This window comes from Antechinus flavipes, chromosome 2, assembly GCF_016432865.1.
Source record: "Antechinus flavipes isolate AdamAnt ecotype Samford, QLD, Australia chromosome 2, AdamAnt_v2, whole genome shotgun sequence".
NCBI lineage: Eukaryota > Metazoa > Chordata > Mammalia > Dasyuromorphia > Dasyuridae > Antechinus > Antechinus flavipes.
In genome coordinates, this window is record NC_067399.1 from 295431944 (window position 1) to 295458809 (window position 26866).

General features: G+C 36.2%; 1 protein-coding gene across 1 annotated transcript in view; it reads right to left on the bottom strand.

Annotated features, from left to right (window-relative positions):
- The window catches only part of PRIMA1 (proline rich membrane anchor 1), a 107069-nt gene extending 81470 nt beyond the window's left edge, over positions 1-25599 (bottom strand). The window contains exons 1-3 of the mRNA XM_051977374.1: positions 25336-25599; positions 24198-24316; positions 16820-16970 (exon numbers count right to left, since the gene is read on the bottom strand). Coding sequence (XP_051833334.1) covers positions 16820-16970; positions 24198-24290 — 244 coding nt within the window. The 5' untranslated portion in view covers positions 24291-24316; positions 25336-25599. The remainder of the gene's footprint in view (positions 1-16819; positions 16971-24197; positions 24317-25335) is intronic.
- Positions 25600-26866: the final 1267 nt, after the last annotated feature.

The following is a 26866-nucleotide window of genomic DNA, read 5'->3' on the forward strand; positions in this document are numbered from 1 at the left end:
AATAATAATGATATAGTTATACCTAGCATTGATATAGCATTTACTATGTGCCAAGCATTGCACTAAGTGCTTTAGAAATATCATCTCACTTGATTTCATTTATTTCTCAAAATAACCTCAAAATAATAATATTATTATTATTATCCTCATTTTATAGTTCAGCAAACAGAGACTGTGTGACTTAGATCACACAACTAATAAATTTTTCAAGCTGAATTTGAACTTAGGTCTTCTGGAGGCCAGGCTCAGTGCTCTATCCACTACACTATTAGAGACTGAATTCTCCATTCTAGGATGAGAATAATGTGACAATTAATCTTCCTTTTGCCTAAGCCTGAGAACTCCATCAGGATTATTTTCCTGCAGACTCAATTCATTAACAGATGAAGAAGATGAAGAACTCTCTTTCTAAGGATTCACTAAAAAACTCATGCTCTATCACAACACAATCCTACTACAATCCTTAAACAGATTTCCTTTTCATGTCAGGGAAACTGTTCACTAATCTCTTTATATGGTATCCTCTTTCTTGTATATGCCCCTCTTTGGTCTTCCTATTAACCTTCCCCAATCCTACCATTTTATTTTATTTTAAAAAATGTTTTATGTTTAATATTCTATATATATTATATATTCACTTATGTCATGCTTATTGCTATTATTGTTTTCTTTTTTAAAACAATAACAGCTTTTTTATTTTTCAAAACACATGCAAAGATAGTTTTCAACATTCATCCTTATAAAACCTTGTGTTCCAAATTTTTTTTCTCTTTCCTTCCCTCACCTCACCCCAGACAGTAAGTAATCTAATATAGGTAAACCTACCATTTTAAAAGGTCAAATAAGTCTTCCCCCACTATTAAATTTTCCTAGATTATCCTGTCCTATTTTCCCCGACAGCCTTATAATTCTTAAGAATTGAATCATATACTTTAACAAACATTTCAATGAATCCAATACAAGTCTGTTAAACAAAGTACTATGTGCAAGGTACAAACTACCAGTGTCATGCCAGAAAACAAAACTACTTCCATTTGAATTGTCTTAGAAAGATTCTAAAGAGCCCTTGGCAAGATAAGGTAAAGGGCAGCTGAACTGCCAAGCATCCAAATTTTCCGGCAGAGAGCACAACTCTCCAATGCACTTGCCACATTGTTCAAATGCCAAACATACATTTATCTGAAAGACTATTTTATGAAGAACTCACACAAAGCAATCACTCAGAAAAGTCAGAAGAAGCAGTCCAAGTCTCTGAAGAATTTAATATATTCTGTATGTAAGACATGGGAGATCCTAACACAAAGATGCCCAGCATGGCATGCCAAATCAAAGAAGATGTTCTGCTCCATGAGCAAAGCAGAATTTCAGTAGCTCAAAGGAATGTGAACTGTACAAATCTAGAGCTATCTCCATCTGAAGTGTTCAAATGGACTCTTCATACCTGATCTGTGGTACAGGCTTCTAAGCTTATATTGAATTGATCAGCCACAGGTGATTTCATTGTCCTTAAACCCCAAAATCATGATGTTTGTTATTGGTCTTCTTCAAATACAAAGGACAAACAATGACAATGGCATGTGCAAGGTACTATACCGGGGACACAAAGACAGCTATGACACAGGCCCTACCATCAAGAAATTCATAATTTATTGGGGAGATAACAACTGTAAATATAAATGTGATGCAATGGAGAGTGAAATAAGTATAAAGAAGAGATCCACAAAAAGTCCTATGAGAAATTTGAGGAAGCAGAAATGACTTTTTCTTAGGGAAGCAGTATCAGAAAGGCTTCATAGAAAAGGTAGTATTTGAGTTGAACTTTGGAAGAAGGAAAGAAGTTTGGGAGAAGTCTAATTTAAATATGAGAGATAATATGATCAAAAGCACAGAGATGGGAAAAGGAAAGATGAGACTATTCAATGTTTTAATGATTTATTAAACATCTATTATGGAATGGAAACTCTAAGAGATACTAATAACACAAAGACTAAAAAACAAACAAAAATAGTTCTTGCTGTACTGGAGAGAAACAATAGGAAATATGAATTAAATACAAAGAAATTTTAGAAATTTCAGAGAACTAGCAAGTAAGAAATTGGGGAAAATCTTCATATAAGAGGTAGCATGAGCCGAACCTAGAAGTGAGTTAAGAGTTCTAAGAAGAAAGGTATAGATGAGGAGAAAAAACATTTTGGGAGAATACCCCTTGAATGATACAGGGGTAGGAGATGGAATGACACATATGAAGAACAGAAAAAATCTAATTTGGTTGAAATATTGAATATACAAGGGTCTGGAATATAAAATATGCTCTGGAAAGAGAAGATGGAGCCAGACTATGAAGGGCTTTCAATGCCAACCAGATGAATTTATAATTTATCCCAGAGACAAGATACTACTAAAGCTTCTCAAGCATGGGAATGACACATTCACATGGATGCCTTAAGAATATCAATTTGGAAGCTGTCTGAAGGATAGAATAGAGGCATCCTAATGATAGGTAAACCAATCACAAGGCTGCTGAATATCTCAATGAAGGTGATTGTGGACAGTGTGGAAAGAGGACATATGTGAGAGGCACTGTGGAGGTCAAATTGATGAAACTTAGCAAATAATTAGATATGACAAGTGAGGGAAAATAAAAGGTGCAGTATTAATCCCAAGTTGCAAGTCTGGGTAACTGGCAAGAAAGTGGTAACTTTGATAGAAATAGGGTAAGAAAGAGGAGGGATTTTCAAGGAAATAATAATGAATTAGATTTGAGATAATTATAGAATATATAAAAAACAGCGGAGAGACAGGGACTGGATATGGAAATTTGAGAATCAGCTGCATAGAAATGGTCAATGAATCCATGGGAATTGACGAAATCACCTAAGAAGAGTGTGTAGGGAGAGAAGACCCAAAGCAGAGTCTAGCCAATATACCTGTACACAGGGGGACTAATATAAATGACAATTCGGTAGAGGAGGGGAGGGAAAGATTGTAAAGAAACAATCAGAAGATAGGAGGAGAAAAAGAGGTAGTAATGTCAAGAAGTCTGAGAGAAGAAAGTTTCCAAGAGGAATCATCAAATGTGCCATAGAGATAAAAGAGGCTAGAGATAGGGACTAAATTTATAATTGCATTGGCTAAAGAACTCCAATGTAAAGAAATTTCCTCTACCAATGCAAGTGTGCCTTCTACAAAGTTTATAGAACAATAAATATAAAGAAAAAAACTACTAATTTTAGTCACTGGTCATTAGGAGTCTTTGACAGTTCTTTTAATGTTTCCCATGGGCTTCCTGTGTTCTTGATTTCCCAACTATCTTCAAAATCTATTTTATTTGCCATACACACTAAATCAGTTTTGAATCTAAAAATATTCATTTTTCTTCTTTCTACTTTCCCTACTTTCTACTTCCCATCCTCAGTCATAAAAGTGGATTTAGAATAAGAAGGAATGAATTTGAATCTTGATTTTGCCACTTACCAGTTTAATGACCATCAGCAATTAATCTTGCCTCTCAGAATCTTATCTCCTTCCACTATACAAGGAGAATAATCCTCTATGCACTAGCTATCTTAAATCTTGTCATGGGAATGAAATGAGAAAAAGTATATAAAGTACGTCATCAATTTTTAAAGTGTTACATAAATAAAATTACACTGTTCTTATTATATGCATTCCATTCAATTATTCTCTAATAGGGAAAAATTAATTTTCTTGAATCTGAACACCTTCTAAAGCTACTTTGACATCTCTTAGACATTTATTGTCCCCTTCCATGCCACAGATCCAAAATTCATGATCTACATTTCCTCTTAAACTTTACTCCTAAAACAAAAATAAAAACCAAAACTTTACTTCTTCTTTTCCTGATCTACCTCTTTGTCAATGTCACCTCCATTCATGGTAACTCAGACTTAGAATTTTGGAGTCTTCTAGGTTCACATCCATCCAAGCAACCCTTTCCCATCTACCTCTGTAAATATCTCTCAAAGCCACCCTCTCCAAAACATTTCCTCTGCTGCACTCTAGGCTTCTTGCCTGAACTAATACAATTATCTAACTGGGCTCCCTCGCATCAAAATCTAATTCTTTCTATCTGCTGCTATCAAATGAATATTTCTTAAATACAGTTCTGACCACATTACTATACTATTTGAAAATATTAAATTGCTCTCCCATGCCTACCAAATTATGTCTAAATTCCTCCTTCTAGCATCCAAAGCCCTTCTCAATATAGTTCCAGTTTATTGCTCTAGTTTTCATAATACATGACTTCCTCCGATACAGCCTAAGTGGCAATCAAATTAGACTATATGTCATTCCCAAACATGTTCTACTTTAAAAAAAAATCATTACGAATTTAATAGTCATTAGTAAACATAAAAATTTCAAAATGCAAAAAATAATTATATGTGGTGCAAAGGATAGAATATCAGGTCTGAAGACAGGAAGACCCATCTTTCTTAGTTTATATCTGGCCTCAGACACTTATTAGCTGTGTGACTCTGGACAAGTAATTCAACTCTGTTCGCCTCACTTTCCTCATCTATAAAATGATCTGGAGAAAAAAATGGTTAACAATTCCAGTATCTTTGTCAAGAAAATCCAAATTGGATTATGGTGTCCAATACAAATGAAATGTCTGAATAATAACAATATACATTATAGATTTCAATATACAAATAAGTTTATACAAGAAATTGATCTTGTTACAGAGTTGTTTTTATAGATTCAACAAGGTAGTAATAAAATTGTTCTATTTCTGCCTTCTGCCTTTCTTTTTCTTTTGTCTAAAAATGTAAAAAATGTAAAACGTAAAATGTTTTATTGATAGTTTTGGGGAGCATTTCCATCACCACACAATAATTTGTGCCTTCACAAAAGATGTCCTTTTATAAAAATATTAATAATCAAACAAAACATATCAATAGATTGGTCACAAGTGAAATTGCAGATCTTCTCCTTTCTTACTTCTATAACTTTGCTCATATTCCCTGTTTATAGAATCTAATCTTTTCAATTTATATCTACCTGCCTAGAACTGAGATAAAGCTGGTAGTAGGATGGCTATTTTGAATATAATCCATTCAGATGACAAAGGACAGAAGAAGTAAAAACCTTAAGAAGAAAACAATTAAATGACATAACTGTAAAAATTATATCATATGTGTCTAAACATAGATAGCCAGTATTATGAAGGCATGAATAGTTGCTTGTTGATTGAATCAATTAAGATACAAAGATTTTAAAGTTCTCTTTGGATTATCCCTCAAACTGGAAAGACAGAATAGATGACAGAATGTGTCTGTTGCAAGAGGAACAGTAGAGCAAACTGTTAAAAAAAATGGTCATTAGTAGGTTTCTCTACAATGTGATTGACTTTTTTAAACCATAACTCAAATAACTGTGTGGATAGGTTGTGAAATATATTGGATTAAGGATGGCTATCACAGATATTTGAAGTATTTCACTTATTACATTTCTTTGTGGGTCTTGTCTCCCTACAGAATTACAAATTCCTTGAGAATTAGGATCCTATTCGGGCTGAATTAAATTTTATGGCTAAGTATTTATGGGCAAATTTGAACTCAAGTCTGCTTGACTCCAGGCCTGGCATTCTATCTGCTGTGCCCCATCTGCCTTTCATTGATTTCTTATGTTTGCCAAATTCCAAAGTGTAAATGGTCATGCCAAAAATTTAACAAATTTAACAATCAGCTCTTGAAAGCCATAAGTCCAAATTCTGCTCATATAACAGTGAAAATCAGTAGAGAAAAAAAATTTTTAAAGAAAACCTGGGGAGAAACCCAACCAAGAAAAACCATCCTGTGCACTTCTAAAGATAAAACTGGAACCATGCTAACAAGTAGATAAAAACTGGAAAAAATCTGAAAAGATCATTACCAAAAACTTCATTTTTTAATTAGAGCCTTCAAATTTGGAATCTAATATCACAGCCCAAGATTGCTGCATTAGAAAGAGGAAATAGCACTGAAAAGAATATGGGAAATGCAAGCTGACTAGATCCTAACTACACAGGAGAACCATGAGGGAGGCATCATTATTTTGAAAGCACTGAGGGAAAAATTCCAAAGTTTCTGAGAGAAGGAAAGATACTAAAAGCATGAGAGAAAAATACCACATCTCCTTTCTACCAAGAACAAAAGTTGACAGGAAGAAGGTCAATTATTAGTAGCTAGTATATTTAATTTTCCATCTAAACAAAAATTTTATGAGAACAATTTATATGTGCATCTTGGAAATCCTTGATGAAGTTATAGAAAGTAACAGGCATCCCTCTAAAGTAATGCTCTATGGTAGTCACTATTTTTATAGTAATATACCTACTTAAAAGTTATAAAGAATAAAAGATCTCACTATACTTATTGTTTGATGACTATCAAAGTAGATTCAGTAGGACAAAATGGAATCAACAAACTTATTTCCATGACCATGTTAAAATAATTCAAGATCCCTTGAAATTGACTCAAAAGAAATTGACCTAACTATCCACTATCAGGAAAAGCTGAATTGATTTTTTAAAAAAACTATTGTCCTGTCCATAGTATATAGCAATATAGACAATTCATGCAGCTGATTCGCCTGTACATATTTCTTGGGAAGATGATGCAGATAGAGAATGAATCTAGTCTAGTATTGAATAGGAAGAAGAGAGAAGACTGGATTGCATTTGGGAATTTGTATAGTATATCCAATTACCTTACAATTTTACCTGATATAAAGGCCAAACTTTTAACAATACTAAAATCTCCAAAGAATTGAAGTTAAGAACTATTCAAAAGGTAATGGAAAAGTACATACTAGACACAAGAAGACTGTACCATATTACACACAAGGAATCATATAAGAAAATTGACATAAAGGATGTCATCAAATAAATTTATAGCTAGAAAAAAATGGAGGAATATCTGTAACAAGAATGTGGGATAACTGATGGAAAGCATTCAGCCTCCATTTGCATTTAAACAATGTCAAAGGAATGAGAAGACACCTAGTAGCTTGGTTGAAATCCCCGTATGAGAATTATGGGAAGAAAAGACTAAAATTCACATCAGATGGGCAAGCATTGACAGACTGCAATCTTCATTGACAGAGGAAGCATCCACATCACTGAGGACACAAATTCCTTTTAGTATTAGAACCGTAAGCATCAGGTGTCATATTTTATGAATATTAACTTTGTTGATATATTTGATTGATACTTTTTTCCAAAAGCATTAGAAGTTTCAATCCATCTGCCATAATCAGGTAGGAATATAATACATATGTTTAATGGAAGACAGCAAGTAACAGGGTTTCCAGGGAACCAATAGCATTTTCGTTACTAACCTTGTTATCTTCTGATACTCTCTGCTGGGTTTACCAAACCTCAACTTAAGCATAACCTTATAAATCATCTTAACATTTTGTTAAGTTGAAGTTCATGGAACTATAAAATGTCCGTGAATAGATTTTAAGGTGTCAGTATCAGAAAAATAAATTTTATTTTCAGTAACCTTTTTTTGTTTTGTTCTGTATTTTATTTTATTAATTTTTAAAACAATATTCTGAAAAGGGACTTTTAGGTTTCACCACACTGCTAAAGGGATATAAAGGGATCTAAATCACAAAAAGGTCAGTAATGCTTTATTTAGTTCAATCCCCTCTTAGTATAAAGTAGGAAACTGATGACCTGCAAAATATTCAATGTCTTGTTCCAAATTGGCACAGGTAGTAAGGGACCTGGGATTGAACCAAGATCTTCTCATTCAAGGAGCATCTAGGTAAAACAATAGTTCAGAGAGCATTGGACCTGAAATCAGGAAGACTAGTCTTCCTGAGTTCAAATATGAACTCAGTTAGAAAGCTGTGCATTACTAGGTAAGTTTTGGACTAGGTGAAAGAGGAGATTCTTTGCCTCAATTGCTATCTAGCCTTAATCACTGAATGGATGCAGCCTCAGTCAGACTGGGACCTATGGAAGACCTTAGCTTAAAAAAGTCACAGTCTCCCATTGCATCCAGGGCCATCTCCAGACGCCCTGATCTCTGTCTGGTCCATGGACCCAGATGATTCTGGAGGGAAACGTGAGGCAGGTGATCTTGCACAGCCCTCCCTCACTTAAATCCAACTCACTATATGTCATGGATCAGTTCCTTCATGTCATGGTCCTCTTTGAGAAGGAAGGACAAACAACAATAAAAACCATATCTGAGGTCATTTAATTCTGCTTGCCTCAATTTCCTCATCTGCAAAATGAGTTGGAAAAGAAAATGGCAAACTGCCAATAAAATCTCAAATGGGATCACATAGAGTCAGTCACAACTGAAAATAACAACTTCTCATTCAAAAATCAGTGCAATTTAAATTCAATTTAATGAATATGAATTAGGCATTCAGAACACACAAGACACACTGATATAGAGAGCAAGGAGCTTGCTCTCCAAAAGCTTGTACTCTAATATGGTTAACACACACACACACACACACACACACACACACACACACACACACACACTCTATTGGCAGAATGGGAAAGAAGGGCTACAAGAGCACAGTTATTCCTTCCACTTCACAATTTCCCCATAATGGTTTCAACATATTGTGCGTCAGCATAAGAAATTAAATGGAAATTTGGGGACAGTTTTGCAGAAGCTGCAGGTGACACATGAAGGCCAGCAGACAACACAAGAAAATGCAAGATTGCTATTAAAAAGATATTCCAATAAACTCTGGCATCATACAAGAAAAGGCTAAGTCCCTATATGATTTTCTAAAGGAAAATAAAGGGGAAAGGTCTAGTTTTATGGATTTTATATGGATTTTCCAGCTCTCAGGGATGCCTGACTCCTGCAATGTAGAAGGAATAACTATATAAACATTCAAGAAACCATGAGTACAGAGTTGAGTGCACCCCTCTGTTCTTCTGTATCCCTGCCCTGGTTACTGAATAATCACTCTATATTTCCCGGCTCATGAATCCCTTTCCATGAAACTCCTGCTTGCCTCCTAGGTTAATTCTAGACAAGCTCTGTTGGGGGTGACAACTTTCAAAAGGCCTTGTGCAGTTAATAACAAATGACTATATAAATAAGGTTGGCTCTGCCCTTTATACAATCCTCCTTCTGAAAATACAGAGATGCCATTCAGGGCTGGGTGCATCTTGAAGTCATTTCATGGTACCAGCTCTACATTACAGTCACACAACAGCACAATGAAGAGGAGTCAAGAATTCTATTCCTGGCACTGGCACCGCCTCACAGGGTACCCTTAGAGAAGTCACTTAACCTCTGAGTATTGGAGCATTTTCTGTGGATAAAAGCATACATGGCAGGGGAGAAATAAAACAATCTATAAAAGGACCTTGAACTTGCTGGAGGAGGGTGTTATGAAAATGCAAGCATCCCCTCCCAACCCTCCCCTTACTCTACAGGCACCACAGAGAACTTGGTTATTTCTGTCTGGAACAAAATATAAGGCAGGTTTCAAAAAATTATGTGTATGCTGGCTTTCCCTGGGGGCTTTCATGTAGTGACTTCCACTACGCTGGCTTTCTAAATACACATTATTCGTACCCTTTTTGAAGATGCTGAAAATAATCAATGGCATTTTAAAAAGCAAACAAAACCCTGAATCCAGAAATCTACATTTATATTCTCTGTCATATTCAGACAACACTTGGGGAAAGATCTGCCCCTGCTCTATATTTCAGTCAGCCAGTTAACAAACATTTATTAAGTGCTTCCTATATATGCTAGGCAGTGCGCTAAGTGTTGGGGATACAGTGTCTATTTTCAAGGGGCTTACAGACACAATAGTAATAAGGATGATATAATAAGAGCTAACATTTATATAGTGCTTATTTTGTGCTAGGAACTGTGCTAAGGGTGAGGATTATAGTATGAGTTTTCAAGCAGTTTACAGACATCATCATCATCATCATCATCACTAACATTTATATATTTATTATTTATTATATAACAGGCAGTGTGCTAAGTACATAAATTATCTAATAATATGATTTATTGCTAGGCAATTATTATTTCATTTGATTCTCACAATAACCTCAAGAAGCTATTTTTCTCCCATTTTCTAGTTGAGGAAACTGAGACAAATAGGGATTAAGTCATTACAACTAATAAGTGAAGCTGGATTTGACAAGCAGGTCTTTCTGATTTCAGCCCCAGCACTTTAGTCATCGCATCATGTACTTGCTCCACAATTTTTTCATTTAAGCCTCATAACAACCCTGTAAGGTAGGTTTCCTTATAATCCTCATCTTACAAATGAGAAAACTGAGGTAAAAGCCATGAAGTGACTTGCCTAGGATCACACAGCTAGTCAGTGTCTGAGGCTGGATTTAAATTCAAGTCTTCCTGCCTCCAGACCCAGAGCGCTGTCCACTGTCCTGCCTAGCTGCTCCATAGCAATAAATATAATTGCATCTTCAACAAGAATGTAGAAGCACATCCCAAATAAACACGTTACTGTGGATTTATCAACATACCAGGCCCTGCTTTTGGTATCACCAGAACTTTTTTTTAATGCCTGCAGTGTAATAGAAGGAACAAAGAATTGGAATTTAATCCTTAGGCCCATGGGAATTTCCAATATAGTGCTCATTCAGCATTATAGCCAAACAATGAATAGGACATTAACTAAATTTAAAATGATATCCCACATAGAAAACTAGTTAGCTCCCACATTGGTCTTTTACTTCCAGAGATAAAGGTTCAGATCCTAATTCTAATCTGCCTTAAATCTACTCATTCTTCTTGGAGAAAATGCACTGACTCAGAAACACTTCTTCCCACCCACCCCCAATCCCTTTAACAATTCACTAAATACTATTTAGTACTTGGTCAAAAGCAGATAGGCTTTATTTTATTTATTCCAAATATTGGAGCTCCATTGCAGATCTTCAGGATCAGGAATAAAACCTTGAATAATTAATGATTTGATATAGCTTTGGGTGGGGATGATGGTAAGGGGGTGGTCAGCATCTTGCCAGCACAGTTGCTGTCTTTTCCAAGAATTCTCAGTTCTTTCAGTAGCTCTCTGCTCATATGACTTCCCTATTCCACCCCTTTCAGGAGCTCCCCACTGGCTCCTGACAAAGAATTCCTTAGGCTCTAAGGTCTCCTTAGCTCTCACATCTAATGTCCTACATGGTCAGATTCCCAACCTCCCTTTCTAGCTTCATTTCATAATACTCTTCTACATACACTCCATTCATGGGAGAGTGCATGCCCTTTGACCCAGCTACACCATTGCTAGATCTATATCCAAAGAGGATCAAAGAAAAAGGAGAAGGTCCTTTATGTACAAAAAAGATTTCTATCAGTTCTTTTATTATGGTGGAGAAAAAAAAAGAAAATTAAAGGAATGTTCATCAAGTGAAGAATAAGTTCATTATGCTTTTAAATAAGAAATGTGCCATATTAACAGATTTTCTTTTTTCATAAAAGTGTTTTTTATTGATGTATTTTGTTTCTATATCATGAATGTGTACAGATTATTGTTTACTCTGAGAGGTTTTGTAACAAGGTAAAATAATTAAACAAAGCTAACAATATAGTACTCTCATCTGAACGTGCATGCAACACTTCATAGCTGTAGCAATAACTCCCCCATAAAAAAAATTAATTAAGTTTGTTTTCTTTCCATACCTGTAACTCCATTGGGGAAAAATTCCTCTCCCCACAAAAAAAATTAGCCGCAAATATATATAATCAAACAAAACAAATTATTGCCTGTGTATAAATTTATTTATGTCTATGCAAATAAAAATACGTATACATACATACATGTATGAGGTAACACATACATACATGTGTTTATGTATGTAAACAAACTATCCATAAATAAAATTCTGTATCTCAAATCAGTCTCTCTCTCTCTCAGGAGATGTATAGCATGCTTCACCATAGATCCTTTGAGATTATGGATGGTCATTGTATCAATCATAATTCCTATAGCTTTCAAAGTTGCCTGCATATAAAATTGTTATCACATAAATTGTTCTCCTGGTTTTGTTCATTTCATTCATCATCAGTTTACAAAAAAATCTTCAAAATGGTTTGTTTTCTATTATAATATGTCATATTATTAATAATTATTGATAATAATACAAATTATAATTTATTTTATAGTATTAACTGGTCTTTTGGTTCTGTTTCCATCAGTTTTACAGAGTCTTTTCATGGATCTTGGAAATCATCTATTTTCTAACTTCTTAGAGAACAAACATATTACATCAAATTCATATTCTCAATTGGTGAGCATCCCTTTAGTTTTCTTTTTCTTTTTTTTTCTTTTTACCAGCACAAAAAAAGATCTAATATAAATATTTTGGGGCCTATCAGCTGGGTTAAAGAACCTTTTACTGTTCATTAATTATTTCTATGTGGAATTCCAATTTGCTTTCTAGAATGGCTATATCTGTTCACAGGCCCACCAACAGTGCATCAGTGCCTGTTGCCCCTTGACCCTTTCACCATTTATCATTTTCCTTTTGTCATCTTTACCATCATAATAGGTATAAGAGAGGAAGTCAGAATTGCTTTATTTTGCATTTCCCTTAATTAGTAGTGATTTTTATAGATTTTCAAGAACTGCTAGATATTATGATTTGCCTCTGGGCCATGATATAGATATTTCTATCATGCATCAATCACTAGCTTAGGTTTCTCATTTTCCAAGTAAAATGTTTCATTTAGAGACAGTGTGCCTTAATGTCTCTCATTAAAAAAAATTTTACTTCACAAGAAATCTCTAACTCAGAAATATCTATTTCAATTGTTTTGATTTAAAAAATATTTTGCCAATATGAGTATCCCAAACATTTTCAAGGGGAAAACATTCCTCTCCAGTGCTTTTTTTAGGAAATCACCAATTGTCCCAAAGTAGTTGATTTTGGAGAAGAAAACATCATTAATTCTTTTGGCATGAGCTTAAACCAAGTCAGCAGTTAGTCTTTCTAACCAATCATAAACATTTGCCATAAGATACACAAACAATTATTTCAGATTCTTGCAGGACTAGCTTGAGACCAACTTATCTGCAGTTTTCCTAGATTCTTGGCTATATACAGGACTCCAGATGTCTTTTAGTCCAATCCCCTTACTTTATAGGTGAATTTAAATGACTTTTCAACATCACAATGTTTTGCAATAGAGTCTTTAAAGACCATGGGCATGTTGAGTTGATTAGCAGAGAGGTGAGAGGATACTCACAGAGTTCTCCACTTGGCTTCACTTAATGATTCATTATATTTTATGACACTTTAAGGTTTAAAAAGTATTTTGCTTCCAACAATTTTGTGAAAAGATTGTATAAAATTATCCTGTTTTACTTATGAGGAAACTGAGGCTTGGAAAGAGAAAGAAAGTTGTTATACTGATTTTATTTCAAATATTATCCTCTTTAGAGCAACTACATGGTGCAAGGGAGTAAGGGGGAACCTGGGTTCAAGTCTGACCTACGACATTTACTAGCTGTATGACCCTGGGCAAGTCACTTAACCTTGTCTGCCTCAGTTTCCTCATTTGTAAAATGAATTGAAGAAGAAAATGGCAAACCACTTCAGCATCTTTGTCAAGAAAAGCCCAAATGGGATCACAAAGAGCAGGACATGACTAAAATGATCGAACAATAACAACAATTTGTAAGAAAAAGGAGACCTCTTTCTCTAGTACCATGTTTAAACTTGGACTGAATGGGCTTAAGAAAATGACAAGGGGCAGCTAGATGGTACAGTAGATAGAGCACCATCCCTGGAGTCAGGAGGACCCAAAGTTTAATCTGATCTCTGTCATTTAACACTTACTGTGTGACTCTAGGCAAGTCACTTAACCCCAACTGCCTCAAAACCCCCCCCAAAGAAAATGACAAAAACTCCTACTTTGATTACATCTCTATCTGCCGTGCAAGTAACCTGACAGTAAGGTGCTAGATGTAGAATACAGAATGAAATACAAATATGTGAGTGTGTCTAGATACACAAATACACATACGTATACACAGACATATATAAACACATACTATGTGTGTGTGTGTGTATTTTTTATATGCACATACAGATATGTTTTAAATTGCCAAACGAAACAAAGGGATTTGTTTTGTTTATTTGTTATGAGGAATTTGTTTTTCTTTTTTCTCTGTTTTTTTCAGTGAAGTAAAGTTAAAAATTATTGGTAGAGGGTTCTACTGGAGGTGTGGAGAGAAAGGATTAGGTATTTATATAACACCAACTATATGTCAGGCACAATATTTACAAATATTATTATATCTAATTCTCACAACAACTCTGTGAGGTAGGTGCTATTATTATTCCTAATTTACTTTTAAGATCTTCCTGACTCCAGCCCCAGCATTTTATCTGCTGTGTCATCCTCAAGATGTAGAATATTGCCTGTATTTTCAGATAAGCTCTCTCACTATATTACTGGTTTTGTTTAATTGTTTTACTTCATTATAAGAAACATTTCTTAGAATGGCAGTGAGTGTAATCTGTGAATGTTTGTAAAGTCAATACAGAATATGAAAAGGGAAAAAAACCAATAACCTGGGTTTAATAAAGAACAAACCATTGGGCTACCCAAGGAAAATTACATTTTACTAAGGGTAATGGATGCTACAATTTGATGATAACCTAGCTAGGATTTTTTTTTTTTTCATGAAATTTCTGGCACTCTTGTTTTCAACATTTTTCATCATTTTCTTATTTCTGTTAAAGGTATCATCATTCTCCCAGTCACCCACGCTTGAAACTATAATGTAATATTTTACTGCTCCCTTGCTCTTCTACCATCAATGACCAGTTTTTTTCTCTCTCACTTCCTTCTCTTTCCAATATCACTAACCAAATTCAGGTCATTGATAGTTTTCATTTCAACTCAATTCAATAAATATTAGACATATGATGTGCCACATGTACATATACACACCTATACATCCTATATGTATATATGTGCATGTATGCATATGTACATACATATACACATACATACATGTCACCGCATTAAGCACTGGAGATACAAAGAAAAAAATTAAATAGTTCTTGCCTTCAAAAATAAGATAATAATCTAAGTTTACTCTGTCCTGATCACATCCCACTTATATTATTATATTTATTTCTGAGCACCATATTTTAAAAGGACATTGATATTTTTAAAAAATTACTCTCCAACTCAAGATAGACTGGAAAAACTTTTAAAAAGGTCAAGTCTCACTGGGGTGAAAAGGGTGTTCAGTCCAGCTTAGATTCACTACCACATCACAATTGACATTGCTAGTCCCTGGAAATAAAAAGTGGTAGAAGATATGATCTCTGCCCTCAACCTAGCTGGAGAGGTAGGCAATACCAATACAAGATAGAATAGGCTATGTGCCAAATGAATAGGTAGGATGAACAGTATCTATATATGTTCAGAAATGGGAATAATATCTAGGGACAGTGGTAGTCAGAGAAGGCTTCATGAAGTAAATAAGAGTCTAGCTGATCCCTGAAGTAAAGATAGAGAATAGCTAACTGATAACAGAGGTAGGGAACAAGATATCAGGCAATGGGTAACTGGAGAAAAAGTAGACAGACAGGAATGCTAGAAAATTCCTTCATATATGGGTCAGTTAACAGGCATTTATTAAGTACTCAGAGCATGTCAGGTACCATACTAAGCACTAGGGGAAAAAAAAAACAAAAGATTGAAGCTGACCTCAAGGAAGTCATATTCTATTTGGAGAAATAATTTGCAAACATTACTGTATACATATTTTTGAGGTATCTCCCAATTCTCAAATTCTATGATCCTATGATTCTGTAAACGTGTAAAGTATTTGGGGACCATAAGTAAACCAAGGATTTCCTATGAAGGTCATGTTAGGTAGAATGGGTCATAAAGCTGGGCTACTAAACAAAGTCTAAACTTTGTGGTATACTCAGATGCAACACAAAAATTCGCTAGACTATTCCTTACTTACATTGTTACTAAATGAAATACAAAGCACTGCACCAAAGAACCTTTCTTCCAAGGTTATTTAAGTATGCACAAAATAATTCAATTGAGATGTGTTTAATGAGGTGAAACCAAATATTAAGAAGGGCATTTTATAGAAGGAAATTCAGGTGAAACTAAGCTGAAGTGTGAAATTTCACTTGGAAATTTTATTAACATGACATATTTGATCTAACTTTCACAGTACTACTAATTTAACTCAATTCAGGACTCCATATTCAAGGTAAAGGCAGTTTTGGGCTAAGAAATCACTTTCTGTTTGAATTTAACCCAGCAATCATATTTGAATAGATGTAGTAATCTGCATAATTGAAGTAAAAGAAAGCTTCTAGCTAAATTATATGAAAGTTGTTTGAAGTGACAGTGGATTCAAGCTAACCTAGAATAAAATTCTGGAGGAGAAATTTAAAATAATCTGCCTCTTCTAAGTGTTTGTCCTTTGTAATAATCTATTCCAAAAAAAGTTTTTCATCAACTAGAACTTGACATTTTCTAATTAGCTGTGAGAAAACATATATTCACATTTCCTAGGAAAATGATATATTAGAAATATACACATATATTTCAAAAGATATGTGATATACACATATATATGCATACATTTATGTGTATATATGTATATAAAACACAAAGCTTTAAAAGTTTTCCAGAGACTAAAATGTAAAATTATTTAAATTTTCTCTTATTTTAATCCAGTTTTTTTTTTTAATTATGAATGAAATGGATTTGCTTTCTGACCGCTACCCAATTTTTTCTCTTGGTAAAAATGAAAAAAAAAAAAGAATCTGAAAACTCAAGTTTTTACTTACGTGTGAGGGAGAGCAGCCTAGGAGGTGGAGGAGGTGGTGGAGGAGGTGGTAGTGGAGGAGGCCGTCTACACTGACAAATCTCCTGGCAGCTCTCAGTACCTTTTTCTGTGATGGTCTTAGAACATGACTTCTGGAGTTCACCGTGAGTAATCTGGAAATACAACCCCATACCAAGAGATTAGTATGAGATTTTGCTTAAGTTTAATCAGGCTTCAGATGAGTAAATAACAGAATGATCTTCTGGATCACACTGGACTTGGATAATTAGGTGAATGAATACGTAGGGATAGAACTGGGAAGAAGAAAAGATCTATAGAGAGAGGGAGGAAAAGAGGAGGTGAGTGGGATTCAAAACAGTTATGTATTTCTTTATGAAAATGAGAAATGGAATTAAATTTATCAAAAGAAAAATCAGGAAACAGGTTCTTCTTGGTCTCTTCATTCCAGCTCTAGGTAAAGAGATAATCGCAATGAATTTATTTAATTGCTTGATAAATGCCTCCATTGTAAAATATTTGGAAATAATTTGATCAAACCACTCAGTTTATAAGTAATGGGACTGAAAGATCAAGTAACCTGTCCAAATTCATATAGCTATTAACAGCAAAAATCTGAATCCTGACCTACTGATTTGTAATATAGTATCCTTCTTGAACAGACAGGGCATTTAACTAAAGACCCAGGTCTTATAATGTCTGCTGCCTGCCAACTAACTCCCAGAATGAGACTGAAACAATCTTTCCCCAGAAACTTTTCAGGAAAGAGAGGGATGGGAGAAGGTGATTAAAGATGATAGAGTTTTTCAACTTATTCTCCAATTTCAGATATAGAAAAGTAAAAAAAAAAAAAAAAAAAAAAGCTTTGTGTTCATGATCATCAAGATGATAAGAAATAGGCTGGATTGATTTACAACTCTAACATAATGTTAGTGGAAGCCAAAAGCCTCCTATACCTCACCCCCTCCCCTGCTTTTTAAAAGAACTATTGACCATCTTTCAAACCCTGGAAGGCAATCTTGACTAGTGCTGATAATAGCACATTCAGTATCCAGTGGAGATGTTCTCAATTATTTTGCAAACAAGATTAACTCCCTGCATGCCTGCTGTAGTTTGACAACACCTTTAAAAATCACTTCCTCTTACTGTTGTTGAACTTCTTTCTAATTATTTCATAAGCTCCCTTCTTTCAGAGAATTTGCATTCATAAAGCTTAGGTGCACAAATGAGGTTGTTTAAAAGCTACATGCTCTTAGAGTTTTTGACCTCTGACTCCCTTGGGCTCCATCAAGTATGTTGACAAATCTCAAGGAACATCATTTCCCCATATAATTAATCTCTATATCAATCAAAGGGTACTTTGTGAGAAAGCTGCAAGAATAGCAGTTTTTTCCTTTTAATTTGACAAGACAATTAAAAGGAGTTAAATGTCTATAAGGGGGACATTTGGTTAAACAATGACTAATTAATATAATGAAACTAGGGATACTGATCGAGTTTAGATAACAATATCATGAAATAGAAAATAATCTGTGCTTTAGGTCTAAAACAATATAGGTAGAAAAAAGTCTACAACTCCTGTTTCTCATACAAACCAGGATTTATATAGCACCTACTATGTTCCAGGCACTCAGTTAAGTACTTTACAAACATTAGTTCATTTGATTGTCACAATAGCCCTGAGAGGTAAGAGCTAAAATTATCCCCATTTTACAGTACAGGGTCACACTGGTAGTCTCTGAGGACGGATTTTAATCAGTTATTCCTGACTCCAGAGATCGCTCTCTATTCACCTAGTTCTCACAAGTCTCTCATCAAACCCCATCACTAGCATAGGGAAAAAATATCCATGACTTTTTGGTAAAAGATGACTAATTATAGTAATTTGGTCTAGTTGTCCTTTATCCTATTTGACAATATGTTATATTCTGTACTTCAAGTTGTTGTTGTCATTTTAAAGTTGAGTCCCCATTAGGGGTTTTCTTGGCAGAGATACTGAAGTGGTTTGCCATTTCTTTCACTAGCCCATTTTAATAGATGGGGAAACTAAAGTTAAGTGTTTGGCTGGGACGACACAGCTAGTAACTACTTGAGGCCAGACTTGGGCTCGGGAAGATGAGGCTTTCTACTTCTGAGTCCACTGCTTCATACAATGCATGAAACTAGTTTTCTTCCTCAAGATTGGGTCCAGTATCAGACAGCCCAAGTAATTCATCTATAAATAGGATTAGTATCATTGAGTTGGGGAGTTCTTTTTAACTTGACTTTGGTTTAGGATTACATTGTACTTATTCTACTACCTTTTCTGATTGCATTTTGAAGTTTGAACACTATACATTCCAATCACATTTGCTCTGCTTATTCCCAGTCACCCAGTTGGGAGCCATGAGTGCCAAAAGTAGGGAGGCAAATCCAACTTCATAAAGACAAAAAGTCATAATTAGAATGGTTTAAAAAAAAAAGTAGAGCAAATGATTTCAGCGGTAGTGGGGTCCCCATCACAGAGGTGTTTTAATAGAATATGGACAAGTACTTGGAGATATTGTAAAAGGTATTTCTGTTCAGGGTCATGTAAGATTAGATGATCTTTAATATCTCTTCCATCTCTGAGATTCTATGCTGGCAAAAATCAAGGTCTCCTAACTCTTGGCCTCATGTTTATACCATTAGAGTATGTTACCTGGTTTCTAGATTCAGATACAGCTTTCAAATTTATATGATCTAGGCAAACTTAGGCTGTATGCTGGATAAAAGCCTAACAACTTGGGTTGTTAACCGAGACCTTATATAATACCTTGGACATAAAAAGTACTGAATAAATGTTAATTAGATGGAGCTACATTCATTCCTCTCATAGATTCCTTATGTCTAAAAGTGTGACTCAAAAACACAGTCATCAGAGTATTAAAGCTAAAGACAACTGATTGAAACAAATGACATCAATAAGAACTTTAAAGAAGAAAATCACAAACAAACATGATGGATGCTAGCATCTTAAATAGGAATAGGACAAAACCATTGTAACTGGATGAGACAATGCCCCTGTCAAATCCAATTATTTGCTGTAATATCCTGCTCTGGGTTTGCAAAGAAAGAAGTGAATTTATCATTTTAAGAGATCTAGTAAGACTACTAAAACATAAAATAGAAAGTATTAATGCTGGTAGAGAGGATATCAAAGGATATGAATAAATAGTTTTCAAAAGAATTGCAAGCTATTAACCATCTGAAAACTGATTCAAATCACTAATAAAAAAGAGAAATGCAAAATAAAACAACTCGGATTTCAATCCACATCCAGAAAATTGGCAAAGATGAACAGAAATTAGAAGTATCAATTTTGGAGAAGTTGTAGAAAATTGGGCATTGTTGGTGGAGCTGTAAATTGGTCCAACCTTTCTAAGAAACTATTTGGTTTATTATACATTTATTTATTGTTATTATTTATTATACAAACAAATTATCTTAAATGTCTCAGAAATTCCATTTAGGTCTTTTATAGCAGCACTTTTTAAAGTAGTGAAAAATTGAAAACAAAATAGATTTCCATTAATTGCAGAATGGTTAACCAAATTTTAGTATATGATTTTAATAGAATATTACAGGGATATAAGAAGCAATAAATATGTTGATTATAAAGAAATATGGAAAAATACATAGGAAGTGATATAAAGTGAACCAGAAGCAGAAAAACAATACATAGAATGGCAGCTGTTGTTTAGTCATTTCAATTGTGTGGAACTCTTTGTGACCCTTTGGGGATTTTCTTGGCAAAGATATTGGAGGGGTTTGTCATTTCCTTCTTCAGTTCATTTTACATAAGAAGAAATTGAGGTAAAAGGGATTAAGTGACTTGCTCAGACACTAATGTCTGAGGCCAGATTTGAATTCAGAAAGATGAGTATCCCTGACTATAAGCCACATCAGTTTATCCACTGTGCCACTAGCTGCCCCAACAGGATAAGTACAAAGATGCAAATAAGAAGAACCACATGAAAACAACTGAAACAATGCTATGAGATTATCGACCAAGGTTGGCCCCCAAAAAAGAAATATAGAAGGTATTTCCTTCCACTATTACATAAGTGAAGGTCTGTGGGTGTGGAACTCTGAATATACCATTAGACATTTTTGCTATGTTAACTAGTTTTACTTAACTTTTCCCCCTCTTTTTTATTTTGTGTTTAAAGGCTTTCTGGGAAGGGATAGGGAGAGTGCGATATTGGGAAATGTAGATGTAAAAACAAAATATATCAATAAATTGTTTTCAAAAAGTTTAAAGAACTCTTGGGTTCAGAGACCTGGTTTAAATCCCAGCTCTACTATTTGTCCATGGACACGTTTTAATCTCGGGGGATTGGTTTTCCCATAAATAAGATAAAATAGGCAGACTGTCTCTTTAAGGCAGCTAGGTAGCCTAATAGATGGAGGGATGGGCCTCTAGCAAGGAAGACTGAATTCACATCAGGCCTCCTACACTTACTAGCTGTGTGACCCTATCATTTAATCTGCCTCAGATTATGTTAACTGTAAAACAGGCATATTAATAGCATCTGCTTCATAGTATTATTGTAATGATCAAGATAATATTGTAATAAGTACTACTTACTACTATCTAACAAGTAAGATAATATTTGTAAAGCATAAAGCACTTAATAAAGGCTTTTTCTCTTTCCTTTCACTTAACTATGTTTGATAACAACTAATCAGGGAATGAGAGGGAATAACCAAGAAATACCATCAAAATAGTCCTTCCTGTAATTCAATTATCAGTCAATTTTATATTTTAAAAATATCCTTTAAGCTAAGTAATTGCTAATCAGAGATTTCTTTAATGCTTACTTTGAAGCAAGAATTGGGTATAATAGCAGGCTGGGAAATCTCTGCTTTCCTTTCTAAAGTCTGTGAATTCATTATTTGTAGCCTGTCCCATCCTTTCACATGCTTATCACTTAGGAAGAATTCTTTTTCTAGCAAACTACTCATTAAGGAGCAGGTAGAATTGTGCAGTTCTCCTTTTCTACTAGAGAAGGCACAGAGTTGACAAACTTTTTTTAAAACCACCAAAAAAAAATTTCTATACTATCCTATTTGTCCCAAGTACAGTGGACCTGCCTTCAATTCCTTTACTTCAGGTTGAATCAGTTCATTCTAAGACCTTGTCTTACTTGGCCCTAACAATTCCTGTGCTCTTGTCATTTGTAGATTAGTTTTTAACAGAAACTTTAGCCAAGTTTATACCAAATCAGCCTTTCTGGAAGATGGTACCTCTCCACAATCCAATTTAATTAAAATTGATTTTTATTTTGTTATTATACTTGAAACTCTTGCAGTGATATTGCATATCTTACTGCTGGCCTAAAGAATATACACTAACATATTCAATTGATTTCAAGTATTTATCTTTTTGGTTAAAAAAAAATGCAAAAGGATGTATTACTCTATCACTTCTGCCAGTACTGCAACCAAAATTCTAGACCTAAGGGAGTTGACAGTCTTATCATTTTTGTTCTGCTTATTAAAGACAGGATGGAAGGGAGGGGGAAGGGAGCTTTCCAAGGAGTAGGAGACAAATTGTAAACAAAGCAGAATTAACTTTTTAACTCTAGCCAAATCTTATCAAAGTAGGTATCTAAAGTGTATAAAGTGACAAAAGCCCATAGTTTGAATAGCAATAGCTCAATGAGAACACTAAGAGCTTGAAAAAAGAACCTCAGAAAACATAGAATATTAGAATATAGTCATATCAAAATGTTAGATATAGAATATTAGACTCTGGCCATACTCAGAGGCTTTTAGAACTGAAAGGGATCTTAAAATTTGGTCTATCCTCTACTTTTTATAGCTTTAAAAACAAGACTAATTAGCAACACAGATTATTTAACCTAGCTAACTCATACTCCAAGGTTCTTTCCACCACTCCAGATGATTTTCTAATAATTAATTTATTTCACAGGTGTGTCAGCTCTAAAATAAAATCAGCTAGGTTTTTCTTCCCACCTTTTCCACTGGATTGGGATAGGGGAAAAGGAGAAACAAAACTGAAGAGTTGCCCTCTTTATCAATGCCTCTCTTATTTCCTAACAGATGTATTCTGGCAGCAAAACAATTGTGAGTTACACCAAATTACCATCAAGGTCACATCACACCATGTTACCATCAGAGTTGGAGTGGGCAAAGCTGATTCAGCTTTTACATTTAGCTAGATCTCAGATTGGAATCACATGATTCTGAAAGTCTAATCTTTGATAAAATCCAATTAAGAGAGTTTGCCCAAAGCCTGTTCCTTTAAATGCTCATATACTGTAAACATCTTAGCTGTTCCCTGAACCTTTGCTTAGAGAGCATGAATCTGCACATATGCCAGATTTAATACTGTGTGAGTGCTGGGGGGTGGGGTGGGGAGTGTTAAATGTTCAAGAGACAAATTCTTAATTAGTTGTGGACAGGAAAGACACATTCTTTAAGTATAAAATTTTGTGATATGGTTTGTAAACATCAAACAATTTTTAAAAAGTGATTTTCCTAAATTGCAAGACAATATATATTAATCCTGGAGAATACAGGAATCTGAAAAGCTAAAGTTGCACACAGTAGAAGTAAGCATAGTTTATAAACATATCAATCTATAACTTCTATAGTTTCCTACAGTATATGTGGGAAAGACCTTATTTTTTTATTTGGTTGATGCTAAATAAAACGTAAAATGTGGAGATTTGATATCACTAGAATAATTTTTTTTAAAGTTTTTTGAAGCCCAAGAAGACTCAACTTTTAGTCTTAATGGAACAAACACCATTAGCAGAATATTTACTAAAGATTTCCATTTTGTAGCCCTGATTTTTAGCTGGCTACAACCTAGGCCAGGAAAGGACTGGGTTTAATAGATGGTATGTGTGATAGAGAAACCCAACTTTAGAACCCCAAGTGCTATTAGAAAAACCTGACTTTTCTTTACAACACATGCTCTAAAAGCATAAAGTGAAGCAAAGATGTCGGTGGTCTTGTTATTCTCATCTTCATGGTTTCTCTTTCCTATTAGGGCTAAGGGAACTTGAGATGTCCAGTATTGTTTGTTATTCTAAAGTCGATCCTAGTTATGTCTCCTGTCCTGTTCAACTCGGAGAACCTGAAAAATAGCCTCTATCTAAAAGCTGGGAGAGGAAGAGCTAGCCCGTAGGGATCGTGGGACCTTGCAGGACCTCGCAGGATCCTCAAATCAGCCTTCTCAGAAGCCTCTTTTCCACTACAGCACCCCCACAGCCCAGGCCATCTCACAGCTGTAGAGAGAATGTGATCTTCCTCCCTCCTTCCCCTGCTCTCTCGTTCCCTCCATCCCTCCATCCTTCCGGGGTGACTCGGACACCCTCGCGTGAGCTCACCTGAATGAAACCCCAGAGCGGGTGCAGAGCACAGTGCAGCAGCAGCGAGGGCCAGCAGCAGCGAGGTCGAAGCATCCAGTCCCAGATCATCATCCCTGCTCCGGCCGCCCAGAGCCCAACTGCAAAGGAGGAAAAGAGGGCCAGGCGGAGGGGTCAGGAGGGAGCTTGGGGACACGCTCGCGAGGCGCTCTCTAGCGCTCACGCACGCACACTTACACGCGCACCCTGCTCCCGACACACTCAAACCACCCACCTTGTATGCACACTCACATTACGCATACACACTCACTGCTAAACACCCGGGAGACAAGGCACACGAGACACACCTACTCTCGGTACACGCGCGCGCACACAGCTACACACACACACACACACACACACACACACACACACACACACACACACACACACACCTCCCTATCACCAGGCGAAATGGGTATCCCAACATTTCCCTTCTCCATCGCCAGCTCCACAAACTCCTCTGGCAGCTTCTGTAGGAGCTCAGAGGCTGGGAAAGAAGGGGTGTCCCCATCTCCCCATTCTCCCTCCTTCCTAAGCAGCGGGACAAAGCTCCGTGAAGAAGTCGGCCCCCTTCTCTACGCCTACCCTTCGCTCTCCCGCCCGTTCCTCCACCCCCTGCTCACCCTGGGGGTGGCCGCGTGTCCCCGGGAGGCGGCGGCGAAGCTGGCGACAGCTGGGGCTGCCGAAAGGGCTTTACATGCTGGGGAGACGCGCGGGGCGCAGGTGCAAAAGTTTGCGGCTGCAATGAGCGCCGCGCTCTGCTTCGGCCTCCTGTGGGTGCTGAGCCGGAGCCCCGAGGCACGGCCCCCTCTCATTGAGGGGCGCCAGGAGCCGGTTGGGGCCCAGAGGGAGCAAGCTGTCCCTTTTTCAGTCCTGATGTTGTGTTAGTCCGAGCCTGCCTTCTGTACGGGTCGGGAGTAAGAGGAAGAAAAAAAGAAAAAAGAAGAAAAAGAAAAAGAAAAAAGAAAAAAAATGAACAGAGAAATGCGACCGGCTTGGTCCAAAAAGCAAAGACTCAGAAAATGTCCCGCTTTTTCATCTCCAAGAAAAACTGGAATGTAGGTAGATGAAGTGCAAAGGGAAGGCGAGGAGGAGAAAAATAATAATAAAAAGTCACCTCAAAGATTCCCCAGAGAGGCAGTTCCTTCTCCCAAAGCCCTACCCCGCTGGGCTCAGGCTGGCTCCGATTCGGGCTGCTCTGCCCCCGCGCGCGCGTGGTCCCAGCCGCCCTCCCTTTAAAGTCTCGGCGCAATGCTTTGCCTGGCGCTCGGGTCGCCAAGGGTGTCAGCACCCGCAGCTGTCCATCACACAAACCCCCTCCAGGGACACTGAAAGCACAAGCGAGAGAAATTGCTTCGGTGGCGAAGAGCCACGGGGCGGGTGCTGGGAGGACAAGGCTGGGGAAAAGGCACAGGCAAAGACAGGAGTGGGAGGAGGAGGAAGAAAAAAAAGAGGAGGAGGAAGAGGAGGAGGAGGAGGAGAAATAATGAAATGAAAAAGAAAATAGACGTGAATGGAGCCAGAAATTCTTCTCCTTAGAATGCCTATGAGCTTTAGCAGCTGCAATGATTTTTCATCCCTTTCTACTAAGTCTATTGTGTATTGGACTCTCTCAGCGCTAATTTTTATTCTTACTATTACTGTTGTCTAGAGGGCTTGCACCGCGATGCAAATCCCCGGGGGTTTCTTGTTCTCTCTTTAAAAGGCATTGTCAGCAAGATGGGACCTGATTTGTGGCATCTCCTATTTCCCCCCAGCAACGCTTCCTAGTTGCTATTCTATCTCTAGGATATAATGGAAAGGTCACTAGATTTATTATCTTGCACTTACCAACCATGCTGTCCCAAAGTGAGTCATTCTACCTCTCAGATACCTCAGTTCCTTCATTTGTAAAAACGACGCCCTGAGTCACTTCCAACTCTTTAAAACCCCTGCTCAATACCTCTCTCCAGCCCCATGCCTAGTCCTTTATGGGCAACGTTTTGTCCCTATACCTTTCCTAGTACCTAGCTAGCAGTCCGGGTGGCCTTCTGGTGACTGAAAGATTGATTTTCATAGAAGCTCAGTGCAGTCAGGAACCTCAGAAGTCACACCTAACAACAAGTGGTCATCTAGCTAAGGTATGAAGACTTCCAGAGAAAGAAACTCACTATATAGGGAAGCCATTCCTTTTTCTGAAGAGAGATGGAGCCAGAGATTGGGGAGGAGAGGGAGTGGTCTAGAAGATGGCATTAGAAATACTATGAGATAAATTCAACAACTTAGCTTTTCTACTTTGGTTTCCTTTTTCTTCTTTTTTTTTTTTTTTTTCCTTTTCTTTCATTTTTTTTTTTTTTTTTTAAGATTAGCTTTGCACTTTAAACACTTTACCATCATTTCTCTTCATGGAAATCCAAAATGATATCCTCACCAAGTTCAATTCAATTCAACAAATATTTATTGAGTTCTTATCCTGTGAAAAGTGCTGTACATATAAACCTGTACCATGACATCAGCTATAGTTCACTATTTAACAGAAAAATAAGACCCATTCCCTTTTTCTTTTTACCAGACATTGGAGTTGATTGATCCTGGGACCTTTGTATGGGGAAGTTTCTTTACCAATGCAAATAAACACTTCTTGTATTTAGCTTTAGAAAACTTCCAGA